Genomic DNA, 17,641 nt, shown 5'->3' with positions numbered 1-17,641 from the left:
AGAAATATTTCCGACAGATGCTTATAGCTGTGGCACTATATCCTTGGACAAGAGCCAGCACATTGAAGGACAGCGGTAAACCACACAGCTTGAAATGATTTGTGGGAAATATTCATTATGGCGGATGGCAACGCAGAAGACGGTGCGAAGGGACAATTTCTGTTCTGCATTATTTGCCGTATAAACCACGACCAAGGGAGAAAACATATTTACTCAAGAAAGCATAGGACCTTGCTTAGCCAGATCCTGATTAAATTTGGCAAAAAGGTGGGCTGATATGCAAAGATGCAAGTGTTTCTTCTTTATCACATTTTGAAAATTAATTTATTGTTTTTTTTTATCTCGCACCTCTCTTCCCCTTATTGTCAAAGTTGATTTCAGTATCCTATGATAAAAGCACCATGAATGGTTGATCTGTTGCCAGCACCTCTTTTCCCCATGGGGGGAGAACAATGTCACTAAATTGGGAATACTCACCTGATCAAGGTTAAACCTGGGTAAAAGTGTCACAAAATTTTTATGTTTTACTTTTTTTTTTAGGTTGACGAAGCCAGAAGGTTTCTGAAGAAACCATCTGTTGAAGATGGTGAGTTAGAGCCAGGGTCAAGATTTTGGTGTCACTTCTGCAGTGAGAATGTTAATAAACATGTCACTGATAGAGAAGTTACTATCAAGTATGGTGGACTCTTTGAACACTTTGCAAGGTATTAAATCTTTCCCAGACAATGATATTTTTACATCTGCATATTTCCATGCTTTTTCAATGATTATAAAAGAGACTGCATTTATCATTTCATAAAGAGGTGTCTTTGATCTTGTGTGAAAATTAAAACCAATTTTGAATACCTAAGACTTGTTTAGAGATTAAAATCTGTCATAGAAACTAAGATTAAAACAATTCTGAACACCTCACAATGGGAATTGCTATATCTACCTGTCCTCATACTGGTTTGCAGTTACTTTTTCATAATGTTTACCAACTTCTGTCTCAGTACATAATAAACTGAGCCATCTGTGATCGAGCTGACAGAGCTGGTACTTTAGTGCTGTGCAGTTTCCCAGTGAATCAAGATAAAGTTAAAATCACAAAGAAACTGAGCCACTCCTGTAAATGTCCTCCCAATTTCAAATTTTTTTGATTCTTTGGTCCCCATATTTTTTGCATAATTACATTCACTACACCTGTTTGATATGAAGAATTGATCTAATGCCTCTTTTGGAAATTGTGATACCTCAAACAACTGGACTTACTCTAGAACTTACAGATTGGTTCCTCCTCTTACTTTTGTTCTAAAAAGCAGAGTAAAAGTTGCTAGAATGATAGATTTTGTATTTTATCTCTAGTGAGAATCACAGCAAAAATCTTCATAAGTACTGGTGGGAAAATGGAGCAGACAAAAATCTTAAAGAAAAGTTCTTAATCAATAAAGAGAAGTTTAACAGGTTTGTTCTTTGATTCTGGTGAATTCCATGGACTAGTATTTTTATTGTATTTTTGTATGATTACAGTGTATGTTTAGTTACTATTTATCATTTGAGAAACACCAGAGTTATGGATAAAACTTGTTCAGCATACTCATTAAAGACACTCAGGTAATTATTTTCATTCTTTGTAGCTACAAAGAAGAGGTCAACAAGAAACTCCAGGAATTTGAAGCTGCGATGGAACAAAAGAGATTAAAGGTCAGGACTTTAAATAATAAGTCTCTTGACCATTTTACAATTTAAAGTTTGCCAAATGACAACTTAGGTTAGTTTTGTGTTAGGAGCCCTGACACACTGGTAAAATCAATTTCCATGAATTGTCTTCAGTTTGAGTTACATTTGCATTGTAATGAGAAGTCTAAAATGTCTAAGGTTCAAAATGTGAGATCTTTTGGTAAATGGACTGTTTTAAGAAAAAAGACAAGTCTTAACAAAACTCTTACATGGTTTTCCAGGTAAGTTCAGTAGATTTTCTTGCTAAGGCTCTAGACAAGTTCCAATCCACAGGCTTAATTTCAGGTTTTTTTTTTCAGGCCTGAAAATAGCAGCATTTTATATACTCACCTGTCTTTCAGGCCTGAAAATAGCAGCATTTTACATACTCACCTGTCTGGTGGTTTTAATGTTCTGCAAATTTGTATTACAGTATTTCTTTCTTCATTCTCACCAGGCAGTTTCCCAGATCAAACGTAGAGAACTCCTTCAAGCTCATACAAGCCAACAGGTCTGTTTTTGAGGCAGGGTAACTGACTGATGTATCCTGATATTGATATAATGTCACACACAAGAGTTAAATTTAGATATAGTATACTACTTGTTTGTTCATGTCTTAAGAAAGAGTCATATCAATCTTTGATGGTGACATTTCAAGCAGTGTTTAATGATCGTGTCTTAATATCTATAGCATTTTGGTTTCCTTTTGTTGGTGCATTCCAGTGGGCTGTAGTTGCTACATACAGCACATTCTCCCAAATGTGCTCTAAACATTTCCTAAGGTGCTGACTTAAGTTGGTGATCATTTCCTTTATTCTCATGACCTTAATGTATGACTCAGGGGTGCTATTGTGAGGAGAAATTAGATGCTAGTCATTCTTTTGGGTCAAAGAGTTAATTAATGGAAGTCAGAGGCTTGAAACAAGAAAATCTTTGTGAAGAAGGAAGGAGTGAAGTGGTTTTGAGTAAAATGAAACATTCCTGTCAATATTTTTTACACTTGGTTAGAAATTTACTTTTTAAGCTTCTTGTGTTGTTGAGTTGATACCAGGATATAGCCTTTACAGTAACTGTCGTTGTAAAGTTGTCCTAATGGGAACACCAAACATGTCTGTGTTATTTTGTATTTGGTGTCGTTATTGTTTCCTGAATATTTAAACAACAGCCACCAGAAATTCAAGTTACACCTGAAGTTGTCTACAAAACAGTACAAAACGAACAAGGAATTCTTCAGAACCCCACTGGATGGTTTGTAATAAAATACAATAAAATTTTGACAAAATGTATTTTTCTGCTTCGTGGAACTGCCTAATTCTGCAGACAAAAATCAATGCAATTCTTCTGTGTTATGTTTTTTTAATTTCAAAAAGATACTTTTATTCACTGGTAACAGGTAATAGTCATGAATGGAACTCATGATGTGCTTGCAATTCATGCACTGTGATGATCATGGGATGAGCTTGAGTTTAATTTGTTTGTATAAAGGCTAAACTTTGCTTTGATCAGCCAAAAAGCTCAACAAAAAGCACAATTTAGTATCATCAACTGAGTTGATAATGTAAATTGGCCATCATAAAGAGTTTCAAAGCTGATGTTTCAAGTAATAGCCCTTCATCAGAGCAAAGGGCTAATGCTCCAAACATCAACTGTGAAACTCCTTACAGTGGCCAGTTTATGTTATCAACTCAGTTGATAGTACTAAATTACTCTGCTATAGCTGTGTTTGGGAAGATAATTTATTAAGTTATTTTATTGTGGAATTTAACGATTGAAGATGCTACAAGTATAATTACATGTATCTGTATAGGCATGAAGGACAAAGAGTGTGGGGTGGTGGAATAGTAAAATACAGGTAACAGTATTTGTGCTTTATATATATTTCATATATTTGTAAATAGGAAAGGAATTTCTTGGGTAAATGATTTCAGAAATTTCACTCATCATAATCAATAGACTTTTCCTCTAGGATAAAAAAGAAAAGGAAAGAAATAAAAGAACTTTTATTATACCCTTTACATGCTGATATTAATATGCATATTCTCAGTAAGGTTTCCCATAGATTTTGTTAGGTGCTGATAAGGAGAATTTGTTAAACAATCAAGAGCTTCTTTAGTCAGTGATCATTTCCTTTATTCTCATGACCTTTATATGTAATTCAGGGGTAATATTGTAAGGAGAAGTTAGATGCTAATCACTCTTATGGGTCAAAGGGTTAAGGAAGTCTTTGCTACTGTTCACCGTGAATCCTCATTTCATATGTTCTAAGACTTCTTTTTATTCAATTTTATAAATTACTGAATTAGGAATGGGTCACATAAAAGTTAGCACCACTTTCATATTTCTCATAACATGCTTACATTATTCCCAAAATTGAAAAATGCAAAACAATGGTTATGCCAGATTTTGGGAGGCAATTGAAGTGCACTTTGGGAGATGTGGAGATGATGAATAACTGTAATTTACGAACTCTTAATTTTAGTTGCTGTAATTCACATGGTTTTTATCATTTTGATTCTCATTAAACTAGAAAATGTACTTATTGTCTTTAGACCTGGTTCAAATCAGTGGTTTCCATGGAATATGGATTCAATTGATAAAGCCTCTAAAGGTTTGACTTGTGTTGGGCAATAATTCATTAATAGACTCAAAGTCATAGTGTAACAACCATGATCTCTGGGTGATCTTAGCATGTCGTCCCTCTTCTTCCCACCATACATACAGGGTGCCCTGCCCTTCTTTCAGTAACATAAGAAGATTTTGGGTAGGGAAGAGAGGTCCATATCCCTCTCCAATTTTCTTTAGGTGTTGAAGGGTTTGTTTCAGTTTTTAAGATAGATTAATGTAGGTTATTCAGTGATATTTATGTGAAGTTAAGTTGTGTTCTCCCCATAGTTGTTGGCTCGTTTTTATGAATTGTCTGGATCCACCTTGCAGTCCTTTTTTTCAAATTGTGGGTTATGAAGTTGGGTGGTATCTAGTAGTAAAAGATTTTCTATATTTTTTATTCAAGGTGTTCAGTCTACTTGTGCTGGTTCAGATTTGGTTTACCCTTTTTGATATAGCAATCATTTTGTAGTCAGAAATTTATATTTCTTCCTAAACATCATGATAGGATTGACTCATGAATATTGTGCTCCATATCCTGTTTTGTGCATGTAGGTTCTCCCCTTTCAAATGGTGTCATAACAAAAACAAGGTTCCAAACAGCTGAAGCTTTTGGAGAGAATCTTACTTGCATAGGAATTCCGGTACTGCTCTACACCTTCTGTATTAAAACATTACCCCTGTACACCTGAAAAATATTAGTATATATCTCCACACTGTTCTATATACTCTTCCTAAGGTGCTGACAAGGAGAATTTGTCAAACAATCAAGAGATTCTTTAGTTCATGATCATTTCCTTTATTCTTGTGACCTTAATGTATGACTCAGGGGTGATATTTGTTTGGAGAAATTAGATGCTAGTCACTCTAAGGGGTTAAAGGGTTATAGACAGTTAGGTGGATAAAAAAAATTCTTAGCTCAGTTTTCTTCTTGGTGGTTCATCAGACTATGGAAATTACCAAATTATCTGGCTACTGTGCAAAGTATTCCCCATTAATTTTAATTGCCTGATTAAATTTTTTATTTAGCAGTTGACTATTACACTCACAAGATCTCATTAGAAATTCCTTTTTACTGTCTGCCATTCAGTTCGTATGATGTTAGTTTGGAGAATTTTGTATTGGATCAACTAATAATCCCCTAATTGGCATTTTTCTTTATTCTCATCACTTGTCTGCTTTATATCATATTGATGTTATCAGGAAAAATTCTGTATTGGTCACTCATGGGAGTTACATTAGTATAACAGCATAAATTGTTAGAAATAAAAGCTTTTGAATTTTTTATCTCCATGCAGGAACTTAAGGAGGGAGAAGGAAATATACACACAGGTTAGACTGAAACACGTTTGTTTGCAGAGAGTAAAGTGAATAATTTTCTCAGTGGGAAAGGCAAGGAAATTATTTGACAATTTTCATGGAGCCTGAGGAGATTTTTGTCTCGGTATTAGTTGTGAGGTGATGTTCTGTGCAAGAACATTTATTTTGCACTTCCCTCTTCAAAAACATAAAAATAAGTATCACAGTATCTATGTGATTAGAGCAATCTTTGCAATCAAGTGTAAAAATGTAGAAGGGTGTGTTGGCCATTAGTGAGACTTGAAAATTGCCATATCAAGGTTGAGCTCTTCAAAATGAATTGCTTTGTATATATATTTTTTAATTTTTTGGTTTATGTAGGTGCAACACCCCCGTGGCTGAGAATGATAATGATGATGACGACGATGATGATAACAAGGTGTGTTTAACCCTTTCATTCCCGAGATCTCATTTGTAATTCTCCATACTGTCTACCATGCAGTTCTTATGATATTAGTTGGGAGGACTTGGTATTGGATCAGCTAATAATCTCCTGCTTGATATTTTTCTTAGTTGTCATCACTTGTCTGCTTGATATTGTCTTGATATTGTGAGCAGAAATTCTGTCTTGGTAACTCATGGGAGTTAAAAGGGTGAAGCCAATTGGTGCCAGAAATTTATTCCAAAAAACCTAAAACTAGTTGCTTTGACAAGAGCCTATCCTATGGTCTTCTGATTTAAATCAGGAGCACCCTATTACAGCTATTCATTAACAGATACTCATTTTAAAATGCAGGATAGCAGCACTGCAAGTGATGTTGTCATTGGTCCATCTTATGATGCTTTTAAAAAGCATGGTATGTACATGAAATGCTATAATGAATTTCTTTCAAAGTGCTATTGTTCCTTGCATGAGTCAGAGTACCTCGTAGCTGACATGATTGTTGAAACGATGGCACACATTTAGAGGTATTCAATGATTCATATCAGCTGGAGGTTGATGGAGAGGAAATACGTGTAATACTCGGCAGCTTCACCTATCCCCAGTCAAATCGCAGCATAGAAAACCTACTTGAGACGAATGGAAATGGAACGATTTCCATAGGGTGAAGAAAGTTATCCTTGATTTCACAGATTCTCTTTCATTACGCTCGGTGATGGGCTCAAAAATCTCTCGCCATGTTTCCTTAACCAATAAAATAAAAAATGAAAAACAACTGAATGGGTCACTCAGGTTTTCCCGTGCTTCAGAGTGGCTGCTTGGGATTACTTTGAATTCACATTGGCTCCCTTTGAAATTTTCCCATGCTCTGATTGCTCATTTTGGTAACCTTTGTTTTAGCATTTTAAATGTTTAAAAACATTTTAGAGAAAAGAAAGCGCTTTACGATACCTATGGCTGTGGCTACTGCTTCTAAGAGTCATTTTCATGAGATTAACAATATAATTCAATTTTTCTTGGAATTTTTTTTTTTCAGTGGAGAAAATGAAAAAAATAAATCACAAAAACCCACAGCGAGTTGGCGCAAACTTTGACCGGAAAAGAGAGACAAGTGATGACTGGTAGGTTTATGAATTGTTACAGATGAAATGCAACCAAAACTCTAAGGTAGGTGCTCAAGATTATTCAAATCTCTTCCACTTCTAGCGAAGATTTTTTTGTGGTGCGTTCGCTCCCAAATACCATTCAGTTTTTACTTTGCTTTTGTACTTCGTTTACTTCAGTTCGTTCCTTCTGAAATTGCATCAAGCCAATTTCTTTGGTGTGTCAAAAGTTGTCTTGAATTTGATTGGTTTTGCTTTAACAGTTGTCAATAAAGTGTCTAAAGTACTCCGGGATTGCATTAGTTTTGCTTCACTTCGCTTTGTGATTGGTTCAGAAAACTTGCACCACTTTCTCAACCAATCACATGGAAACCAAACTTGGTCGCCCGCATTTTTCATCGCTTTTGGCAGTTTGGTTGTTTAAATTTTTTTCGGCTCTTAGATGTTTTTTTCCTTTCTTCTGAGTGGCCCTAGTGATAACTTTTGTTTTGGTTTTACGAGAGTCAATCATGAAGGGCTTTTTTTCCCTCTGTGATTGATCTAGGAAGGTTGTGCTCCCCCTTCACCCATCAGATTCGGAACTAAAACCAACCGCGAGTCTCCTACTCTACAGGCAGTTTATTTGGTTTTAGTTTTAGTGGAGAATTGACCGCTTCGGATATTTTCCCTTGTTATTATTGGCCCTTGCGATTACTTTGGTTTACGACTCTCACTTGAAATGTGCTCCAAAGCGATGACACCTTTTTTTAGTTTTTTCTTTTTTCGTTGTTGTTATTTTCTTGTCATTTCAAGAACGTTCTTACGCCGCTCCATACGAACCTGGTCAGCGGGGCGTGCTCGGTTCATGATGTTCCACCTTCGGCTCATCACTCTTTTGACATGACGGGATCTATTTTTTTTTGCTTTTTTTTAATCTTAAAGACTAATTTCGTTTCTAGAGATGAAACTAGAAAGATCACGTCTCACTCATGGCTTCTCGTTCTTGTTTCACCCTGTAACCGCGCTGAATTTTTCCTTCTGGATATTATTTAACATCTCAGATCTCTAAAATCTCAGCTCGCTAACGGGGGTGAAATTACCTCGTAAACGAAACACAAACTTGATGGGAACTAGTTTAAATATGCAGATCACTATTTATTGCTTTTGTTTAAGGTTGCCTTCGTTTGGCAGAGTGTGGAATCATGGCCCACGCTGGCAGTCAAGGTAAGCATAGATGATATCAAGATGTTAAGATGTTGAAGATGTTCGTTTTTCCCTTTTTCTTAACTTCCTCCCTTTTTTTAACAGACATGACTTTCGATGGGAGAACAAAAAGGCAAAGAAGAAATGAAGAAATAACATGATTTGAATAAATTCACCTGGAATGGAAACAGGCGTGATTTTTGACTCATGATTTTTACTTTGATTTGGAGTCCACACCCTTCCGAAATGAAATTTAATGCAACGTAACATCACTGTACTTTTTCGAAATGAAAACCATCAAGAATAATCTTCTAAAAAGCTTTTAAAGTAAAATAAAGGAGATAATTGATCTTTTTCAAAAGCATCAGTGACAGGATCCAGTTAATTAGGTAGATCACATGCAACGTAACCATTCTTGTACAGACATCACGTTTCAATTCCTCAAACATTCGTTCGCAGGAAACACTGTTAAACACGTTCGCAGTGTCGCGTGATACGGGAACAGCCAGTCATGAGGAATCAACGAAATATTTGCGCCCACCACATAGAAAAAAAATTTCTAAAAAATTCTTGTGGTGAATTTTTATGAGTTCGAAGACATTACGTCAATTTATTGTCTTCTCCCCCTTTTCACTCCCCCATCTTGTCCGTCTTTAAAAAAAATAAAAATGAAAATGATGGGTAAGTTGAGTCAATTTTTGGTGAATGGGTAAAGAAACTGCGGGGCTGCGTCAGTGGGGGGTATCACAAGGTAATTTGGCTTTATCAACTGAGTTTATAACATAAATTGGCCACCGTAGAGAGTTCAGAGTTCTTCAGTTCATTAGTTTGGAACGTTAAATCAATCAACCTCTGATTATCACCCCTGTCGTTGTGCCATCGTTATCGTCATCATTTCAGTGAAGACTATAAATATTGCACATCGATGCGCACTTCAGTACTTGATATAGCCCATCGAATGCTACATTCTGTATTCTTTTATTAAACAACCTATTCATCAATATGGCTGTTTTCTCCAGCAAACAAGGCTGATATGCATTTCGCTAAACGAATAAATTTCGCTTAACGGTGATTGTCAAGTCTCGCTAAGCTAAGAGCTTGTCATAGCAATTAGCTGATTATCGACTCAAATTTCCATGACAGTGAAGAGCTGAGTCAGAGCAGATAAAATAATCTGGTTGGGTGCAAAACTGAATACGGCAAAGTGAATGCATCTTTAGCTCATTTTAATTCCATTCCTCTTCTTTATATTTCCGCTAGAGCTACGTACTCTAAAGCTCTCTCCCTCTGAGTTCAATTACTTCGCGACGATTCTTTTCATCCAAGTCGAGTTTTTGTTCTCCGAGTTTTTGTTCTCCGAGTGTTTTGACAGGCATTGATTAGCCAGGTTTTGGTCAGTGGGTAGTAAAACTTTCCCGCCCCAAAAGTTTAAAGTGCAGAAAAAAGTGGGAAATGTTGAGACCTATGGTTTATCACATGCATGAGATGGAGTGGACTAGTGACCAATTTGCTTTTTCTGACATATAACTACAATCGTTACTACGTGATATTTGTTATAAATTTTATAGCAGGTGAACCATCTGCTTTTATTTCGTAGACTCTTTTTAGTACTTAAATTTCAGCTTATCTCGGGGTTTCTCGGGATATGAGAACACCGCAACTGTTTTTTTTTTAATTTTTTTCCACGTGAATGATCACAGAAAAATCGAAAAAAAAATTAATTGAACTCTTTCAACTGAGCCTTTTTGAAAGGAAAAGCAACGAATCTACCAAAATCACGTGCTTTTTTCACATGTTAGTACACGTGATTGACCTGACCCTGCACTTTTGATGGACGGTTTCCAACGGTAACGAAAAAGGGCGCTGGAAAGGAAGCCGCGATGACGTACCTTATCATGTGATGTTCGTTGTCCTCGTGGTCAGTTTCGTCGCTTCTCTCTTCTTGTTCACATGACCAGTTTGTTTGACCCCATGACCACGACTCCGCACTCCAGTTCTCCAACTCTGGACATGCTCGACGGGTCTTTGGATCCAGAGAAAAATTCACCATTACAAGATCCCAAAACCACCGATCCAACACAAGTGCCGGAGCCAGAAACAGTGACAGTGACAGTATCGACTGTTTCCGAAGAGCAAACGGCAGCTGCTCTTGTAGGACAACAAGCGAACGCTGCTTTCGGTGATCCAGGCACCCTTCAGTTCCAATACAGAACAGACGCTACTGGTGTACAAACTACGGGATTTAACGGAGGGACACAGCCAATTCGAGTCGTTCAGGTTCAAGCCGCCGATCCTTCTGGCGAACGAGTAGATGCCGCCACGGCTGCTTTCGCTCCCCAAGTACAAACTGTTATCCAAAGCCCATTTAGTAATGGCTCTTCCCCTACTCATACTGTGGAGGCTGAAGGTGCCGCAGATGGGGCTAGATTTACGTATTTTCAGGCGGCTGACGGTGCCACAACAGCCACAGTGGTTCAAGCCGGTGCAAACGATGCTTTAGATGGAACAAGCGCTTACACAGTGCGAAACATTCCCGTGTCGCTTACTCAACCATCTTCGCCTTCCCAAATACCAATTACAATGGCCGAAGCGCAGACTATCACCACTGTCGGTACTGCTACAGGTGGGCACATTCCCTCATTTAATTCAAATCGTCGATCATAACACTGCTGCGATTTGATTTTAACGTTTGAAGTATGAATTCAAGAGATCTTACTCTACTATACCATAGGTGGTTTTTACGTGATGATGTCTCCACAAGATGTTATGCCAGGCGGAACCCAACGGAACATAGCCCCGGCTATGACTCACAAAATATCCACGTGAGTGAAAAGCAATGGTGTTTATAGGAGAGGGAAAATTGTTTGACAAGAAATCTATAACTCGTATATAAGATGATATGTTGACTGTAGTATTTGCTCGTCTTTTCTGGATAATCTTTTATTTATAAGGAAATTTATTATCTCTACCTTCGTTTCTTCACTGAAGTTTGGTTGATTTTGCTTAAACCGGATATTTTTCTTTAACAGCTTTTAGTTTGAAATCTTAAGTTCCCTCCCGAAACATCAGTGAACATTGTTTAGGTGGTTTATTTTTACGGTTGTTGCTTCAAAGTCGATTTCTCAAATCGGAAAGCCTCACATTAAACCTCGGCGATGTAACATGATTCGAATCATCGATAGCTGTTGTTATGAGTCTACTTGATTCGTCTATTCGAAACCGTTCGCACTCGCAAAAATCGCTTAAACATCCTTAGAGATAATCAGTAAGTGTACTTCTGTCGAATAAAGTTTGTAGTGTGTTTGGAATTTGCATTAGTTTTTGAATTGAGCGGCTTTGAGTCATGTGTTTCTGAACACATGATAGTTTGCGTGTCACATGATATTCTTCAATCATGTGACGGTCATGTTCGATTTCCTTAGCTTTCTCCCTCGTTCAAAGCAGTAAAAACCAGGCGAACGAAGGTTTGATTCATATTTTCCACCCTCGAACGGAGTGATAAAGGTTTCAAGATGGAGGTTGTGTATGTTTTAAGTAACTCTGTTGCTCTTAACAGGAAGTTGGATGCTCCGCGTACTGCCAGGGACGAAAAGAGGCGGGCGACGCATAACGAAGGTAAATTGATTAACCTCAAATTTTTGAAAGTTGTTTTGAAATACGATGGCAGGGAAACATTATGTTTAATATATCGTTATTTAGACGGAACTTTAGAGTATCTCAACACCGCAATTATTTAAAACCACTTTCTCTCAATGTAGATATATTCACACGATTTCCGATCGAAGTTTTGTTAAAATTCTTTTTCTGAAAGTGGTGTTACCAATTGAAAATAATCTTAGAAAGTTTTATGGAAAAAGCCGTTGTTTAGTAAATCAAAGATAGGTGTAGACGTTGACTGATCTCCAGGATTTTAAATTACTACGGATTGTCATACGTGACTTGAAAATGATAAAAGAAGACACAATCTTCAGTTTTGAAAAATGACAACTATTAGGTGTGTTAAGTGACAATTTGTCAAGTTAAGTAAATGTGGTGGACTCTGAGTTCATCGGTCTTAAGGTGCTGGTGGAAGTGGTTAAGATAAGCAGTGTTAGGTCAGTATTTTAACAGGCACTAGCCACTATAAATTTGCTTGGATTTTTTCTTTTTTTGATCATGTGTTCTCCTTGTACTCTAAGAGGTGTGAGAGTAGCACACATGACATCCATATGACTTAACCACATGGTTTAAGCTGCCTACTTTTCTACTACTAAGTTATCAAAAAAACAAGTGGTTCAAAATTACAATTCCTTTTTTTTAATTTCAATGCAATCATTATCATCCCACTTTAGTGGAACGTCGTCGTAGAGACAAAATAAACTCATGGATCAACAAACTTGCTAAGGTTGTACCAGAATGTTGCACTGAGCAGGCAAAAGCTGGCCAGGCTGGTGGAGCACAGAATATTGTAAGTAGTTCTGATTTTACTTCTGTATTTGCCATATAGTCTTCTCTGTAGCCATTCTGTGGGATGTCAGGTAACACTTCCCCAAGCTAACAACATTCCTTTGCATGAAAAGGCCAATCATAGAGAGCCGTCCATTTTTTTTTATTTGTGCCAGGTGTTGCCCTTTCATTCAAACAGAGTCAGAGTATTATAGCATCATGAGGAAAGAATCACAGAATTAGGGAGAAGTTTAGCAAAATTTATTAACTTGATCCTTATCATGTATGGAAGCTTGCAATGTAGAAATGTCATAGACAACCTTGCTTACACAATCACAGAAGTTAAGAATTACTTGTACTCTCCTGCCTAAGTTAGATTTTGTCTCTGACAACAATTTTTTTTTTGGGAGGGGGGGGTGGTGTTGTCTTGGTTGTCAGTCTCAAGCAAAATCAAATGAGGAATTTGGGAAGTCTTTGTTTTGTCTGTTATTGACATCCATAATGAAATAATATCAACTGGAAATCTTCTCTGATGTACTCTTTTAGATGTTTTTTGAGAGAATAACTTGGTTTTGATTAAATCTATTTGTTGCTTTGATATTTGAAGTTGGAAATTTAGTGCACCCTTGAGAGTCTATTCAGCATTTTGCACCTTCAAGTGAGAAATACTGAAATTGACTTTCTCTCTAGAAAATGATAGTTCAGATGTATCAGAAAAAAAACTGAATTAGAGAACAACACAAGTCTCAGGATTTTTTTATGCTTCAAAGTGATTTTTATGACAATTATTGGTGGACTTTGAGTCTTTGACAGCAACTGAGTATTTTGCTCTCATGGCTTGATTCCCAATTCTCTCTTCTAGCTGCTTTATATTTCCTTGTAAATGTATTACAAGAATTTGGTCTTTGATCAAGATAACTACTCCTACCCAGTATGTCTGGGGGTTCTCATTACCTGCTTGCTGAACAGTGATGAATATTATTGGGAGTATATTTTGTGTTGTTTTTCCTTCAATACATTGCCTCTTTCTTCTTAGCACTCAATTCATTGATTCTTGCTGGAAAAAAAAATAGATAAATGCTAGCCATACTGTTAACTTAAAAGACAAGCATTGTTTTTGGTGTTACATTTTTTCATGTGATATTGCACCAAGAAATTATTTTTCTGTTTTTTGTTTTTTTTGCCTGGTAACTGTTTTGGTCACTTAATGTGGACTTTGAAAAGGGTGTATCATAAGTCCAAGGTTAAGCCTTTCTAAATTTCCTGTTTTTTGTTCTTGGTAAACAAACTATACTCTAAGGATAGCCTTTATTTACCCAGGAAAATAAATTGGTACCAAAAAATGTGGGGAAATTTAACAAAAGTATAAGATCTTAGACATGATCAATATACTAGTTCTCCTCACACTTTAATTAGAGTAATCAGCAAACAGGTAATAGGAATAGACGGCTTAATCATTAAGAAGGTGTTGCCTTGATTGTAGGACAGGCAACAGTTTATGTAGTAACAGGCAAAGGGAAGAACTACTTAATCAGATATATGGAGAAAATGCAGTGATATTTTTTCATGTTCCTTTGGCAGAGTAAAGGGGGCATTTTGTCAAAGACAGTGGACTATATCAATGAGCTGAAAGGACACAATGCACGAATGGCAGAAGCTATTAAAGATGCAGAAAGGTTTACAATAGACACAGAGCTCTTACGACAACAAGTTGAAGAACTTCGACAAGAGAATGCCCTGCTAAGAGCACAGCTTCAGCAAAATGGGACTGAACTAGCAACCACCGGGCAGGCTGTATAGAAAATGACTGTGAAACTCTGAGTTCAATGGGAACCAGTATTATTTATGGGATTCAGTTTGGTTCAAGAAAAAAAGCTCATCAGGTGACACAAAACTACACTGCATAAAAGACAATAAGAGTTTGAGTTTGAGCATATTTCCAGAGCTATAGTTTGATTGGGCAATGGGCAATTAATCCTTTAAACCCTAAGAGTGATAAGCATCTCTAATTTCTCCCAACAGTCTTACCCCTGATTAAAAAACAGGGGCATGAGAGTAAAGGAAATGAGGGCAAATTTAAGAGGCTTTTTATTGTTAGACAAATTCTCCATGTAAGTACCATAGGAAGTGTCTAAAGAACAGTGTGGAGAATTTGATTCTGATGTTAGGGTGTTAAGGGTTAATGAAGAATTAATCCCAATCTCCATGGAGTTTGGCAGTAAAGGTGTGTACTTTTTTCAATTTAGTGGTCATCACCCTGTATATAAGCAAGTCATTTGACAGCAATCTCACAATGCCCCTATAATAAGGATTTGAATTCCTTACTCAGTCACTACTAAAGAAATAGTTTTAGGAGCAGTGCTTGTTTCAGAAAGAGCTATCATAATTATTTTGTCAGGTATGCCATGTTATATTTCACAGCAGTAGAATTGTATTGCATGAATTTGGTACAGATTTGTCAGTTAGCAGGAGAATGTCAGTCTCAATACTGTAGAATTATTTTCTGTTTGTTCGTTTGTTTTCTAATATTTGATTTAGGCTCAATTGCCTTTGGAGGGTAATTGGTTCCTTATTGTGAAATTGCAAAGACTAAAACAACTCATTCTTAAGTCATGACTATTACCTTGTGAAATATCAGGTTTCCAAAAGTTTTACTTTGCCAAAAATTTCATGTAACACAAGGTACTTTGCAACATACATTGTTATGATAAGGGTAGGTTTGTTATTATTTAATGTAAATGTGTGCAGTTGTAGAAAGTCATGATGTATAAAGAGAGGTCTATTCATAATTAAAAACTCGAGGAACTTGTGCTACAGGGGAATATATTAATGCAGTGCATTGCTGTTAGAAATATGCTGTCACTTGATTGTTAAATTTTGAATTGCATTTTAGAAGTTCAAATGCCCTCAGTCAGTGCCTTTTTTAGCAAAATGGAAGTTGTCATTGTGAGATTTCAGCAACTAGAACTGTGCTGTTTAAGATTGTATGCAGATCTCTGAAGCAAAATTTTCTTATTGTGTGTGACTGGTAACAGAAAAAATGTTTGGCTTTCTATCTCTGTGCCACACTGCCTGCATTTTAAAATACTCTGTCCAGTGTCACGACAACTGTGCCTCAAAGTCTAGAGGTTTGTCTTGGTTATTTTCAGTTTAAGAAAATTTGGCATTGGTTTCTTTTTTGGTTTAATATTTCAGTGTGGTATTTTTCTACCACACATATTTTGTGGCTACTTTAAACCACTTTGAACTATAATTTTTCAGGTCACAACAAATAAAAAAAACTTGAGTACCTTTTTGTTAAAGGTGATGGTAAAAAGGAGTAAACTCTTGGATTTTTAACCAAATGGTTTTTGTCTTAACTCTTTAACTCCCAAGATCTCACTGGTAATTCTCCTTACTGTCTGCCAAATGATTCTCATTATACTAGTTTGGAGAATTTGGTATTGAATCAATTAGTAATCCCATAATTGATATTTTTCTTTATTCTCATCACTTGTCTGTGTGATATTGTATAGATATAATAAGGAGAAATTCTGTCTTGGTCAGTCACGGGAGTTAAAGGGTTAATTTAATCTCAAACCTCCTGAATTTGTTTTGAGAGAAGCTCTGTAGACGAATAATATCATATAGATTTAGGAAGTAAACTGAAAGAGTAAACATTGTACTGTGACAGTATATAAATAAAAAGTTCAAAAGTAATCTATATGGTTCTGTTTGATGTACTTGAAAACAACTGCTACTAAATTTTAGGTTCCGAGCCTGTGTTCCAAGAGAAAAACCAGAATTATTTCTCTTCTCTTCCATCGCTGGATGCGCTGACAATGAGAGGGGGAGAAAAAAGAGCGATGATGAATTGTTTTTTGGAAAAAACCCGCGAGAGACGTCACAAGCAAAATTCTCCGTGATGGGCAAAAACATTTCCCAGCTCCCACTCCTCCCCCCTCCCACTTGGCAAACACTTACACAGGACAACAGTACCTTTTAATGAAGGCATAACTTTGTTTGATAGCCTGCGAGAAAATCGTCATTATTAGCGTTACAGTATATGTATCTTGTAATGTTTCTGAATGTTATAAAAGTATGTTTTAGGTAGTATTTATGGAAGGAAATTACGCGTAAGTGATATGTTAATGGTTTTAGTTGTGGGAAGTCCTGTGGGATTCGTTTTACTGATTCAGAGATTGCCAGTTCTGCAGAAACCATTCGAAGGCATCTCTCACACTTCCCTTTTTCTTATCGCGTTCTCTGATGCAAACTGTAGGAGTATTTATCTTTCTCAGTATTATATCGTAACCGATTTATTCTTATGGACCGCAATAAACGAGATGCTCCCCCCCTGGAACTGGGTGTCCATTTTAAAGAAGATTTATTTCAAAATATTTTATACTCGTTTTTGAGTTTCGTTTTAGAGTTGTTAGAGTTGTTTTTTTAGAGTTGTTTCGTTTGTAGAGTTTTAGAGTTCGTTTTCGTTTTCTTGCACGCGAGAAAGTTTGAGGCTTTGAGCAAAAGTGAGCCGGCAGGGATCTACAGGGGGTTTGGGTTATTAGTGCGCAATGCCCCTTACAGACCTTCCCCGGCTTGCTTTGCCTTCAGAGAAGAAGAAACGCACGTGCCGCAGTGCTAATAACAGAGGGCCTCTTTGCACTTTATTTTTTTTACAGCATTTTTCGATCACCTGCATCAAAGTTTGACTCTCATTTGGCAGCATGATAAAGTTTGTGTTTCACACACTGACAGAAATGTAAAACTTTTATTTAGTGTCACTGAACCCAAACTGAAACGAATTGCAACGGGTAAAAGGGGCTGTACATCCATGTGAAGCCAATAGAATCCTAGTCTAAACACACCCAAACTCGTTTCTTTGAAAAAAGAATCTCTTCTTAAAAAT

The 17,641-nt window shown here is 36.6% G+C and overlaps 2 protein-coding genes across 2 annotated transcripts; both read left to right on the top strand.

Annotated features, from left to right (window-relative positions):
- On the top strand, positions 1–8,516 carry LOC131776385 (centrosomal AT-AC splicing factor). The gene is given in 16 exon segments (XM_059092561.2): positions 1–267; positions 541–704; positions 1,345–1,443; positions 1,617–1,683; positions 2,156–2,209; positions 2,864–2,946; positions 3,506–3,550; positions 4,248–4,306; positions 4,858–4,946; positions 5,601–5,634; positions 5,983–6,005; positions 6,008–6,040; positions 6,398–6,458; positions 7,080–7,164; positions 8,299–8,349; positions 8,434–8,516. Coding segments are annotated over 16 exon segments (1,140 nt in total). The 5' UTR covers positions 1–117; the 3' UTR covers positions 8,477–8,516.
- A 1,732-nt stretch (positions 8,517–10,248) lies between these two features.
- On the top strand, positions 10,249–16,453 carry LOC131776384 (upstream stimulatory factor 1). The gene is made up of 5 exons (XM_059092560.2): positions 10,249–10,951; positions 11,060–11,150; positions 11,885–11,943; positions 12,660–12,775; positions 14,335–16,453. The coding sequence occupies exons 1-5, from the start codon at positions 10,279–10,281 to the stop codon at positions 14,551–14,553; spliced, it is 1,158 nt and encodes a 385-aa protein (XP_058948543.1). The 5' UTR covers positions 10,249–10,278; the 3' UTR covers positions 14,554–16,453.
- Positions 16,454–17,641: the final 1,188 nt, after the last annotated feature.

The sequence above is a fragment of the Pocillopora verrucosa genome, chromosome 6 (genome assembly GCF_036669915.1).
Source record: "Pocillopora verrucosa isolate sample1 chromosome 6, ASM3666991v2, whole genome shotgun sequence".
NCBI lineage: Eukaryota > Metazoa > Cnidaria > Anthozoa > Scleractinia > Pocilloporidae > Pocillopora > Pocillopora verrucosa.
The sequence above is the reverse complement of the archived record's forward strand: the minus strand, read 5'-3'. Positions and strand labels throughout refer to the sequence as shown.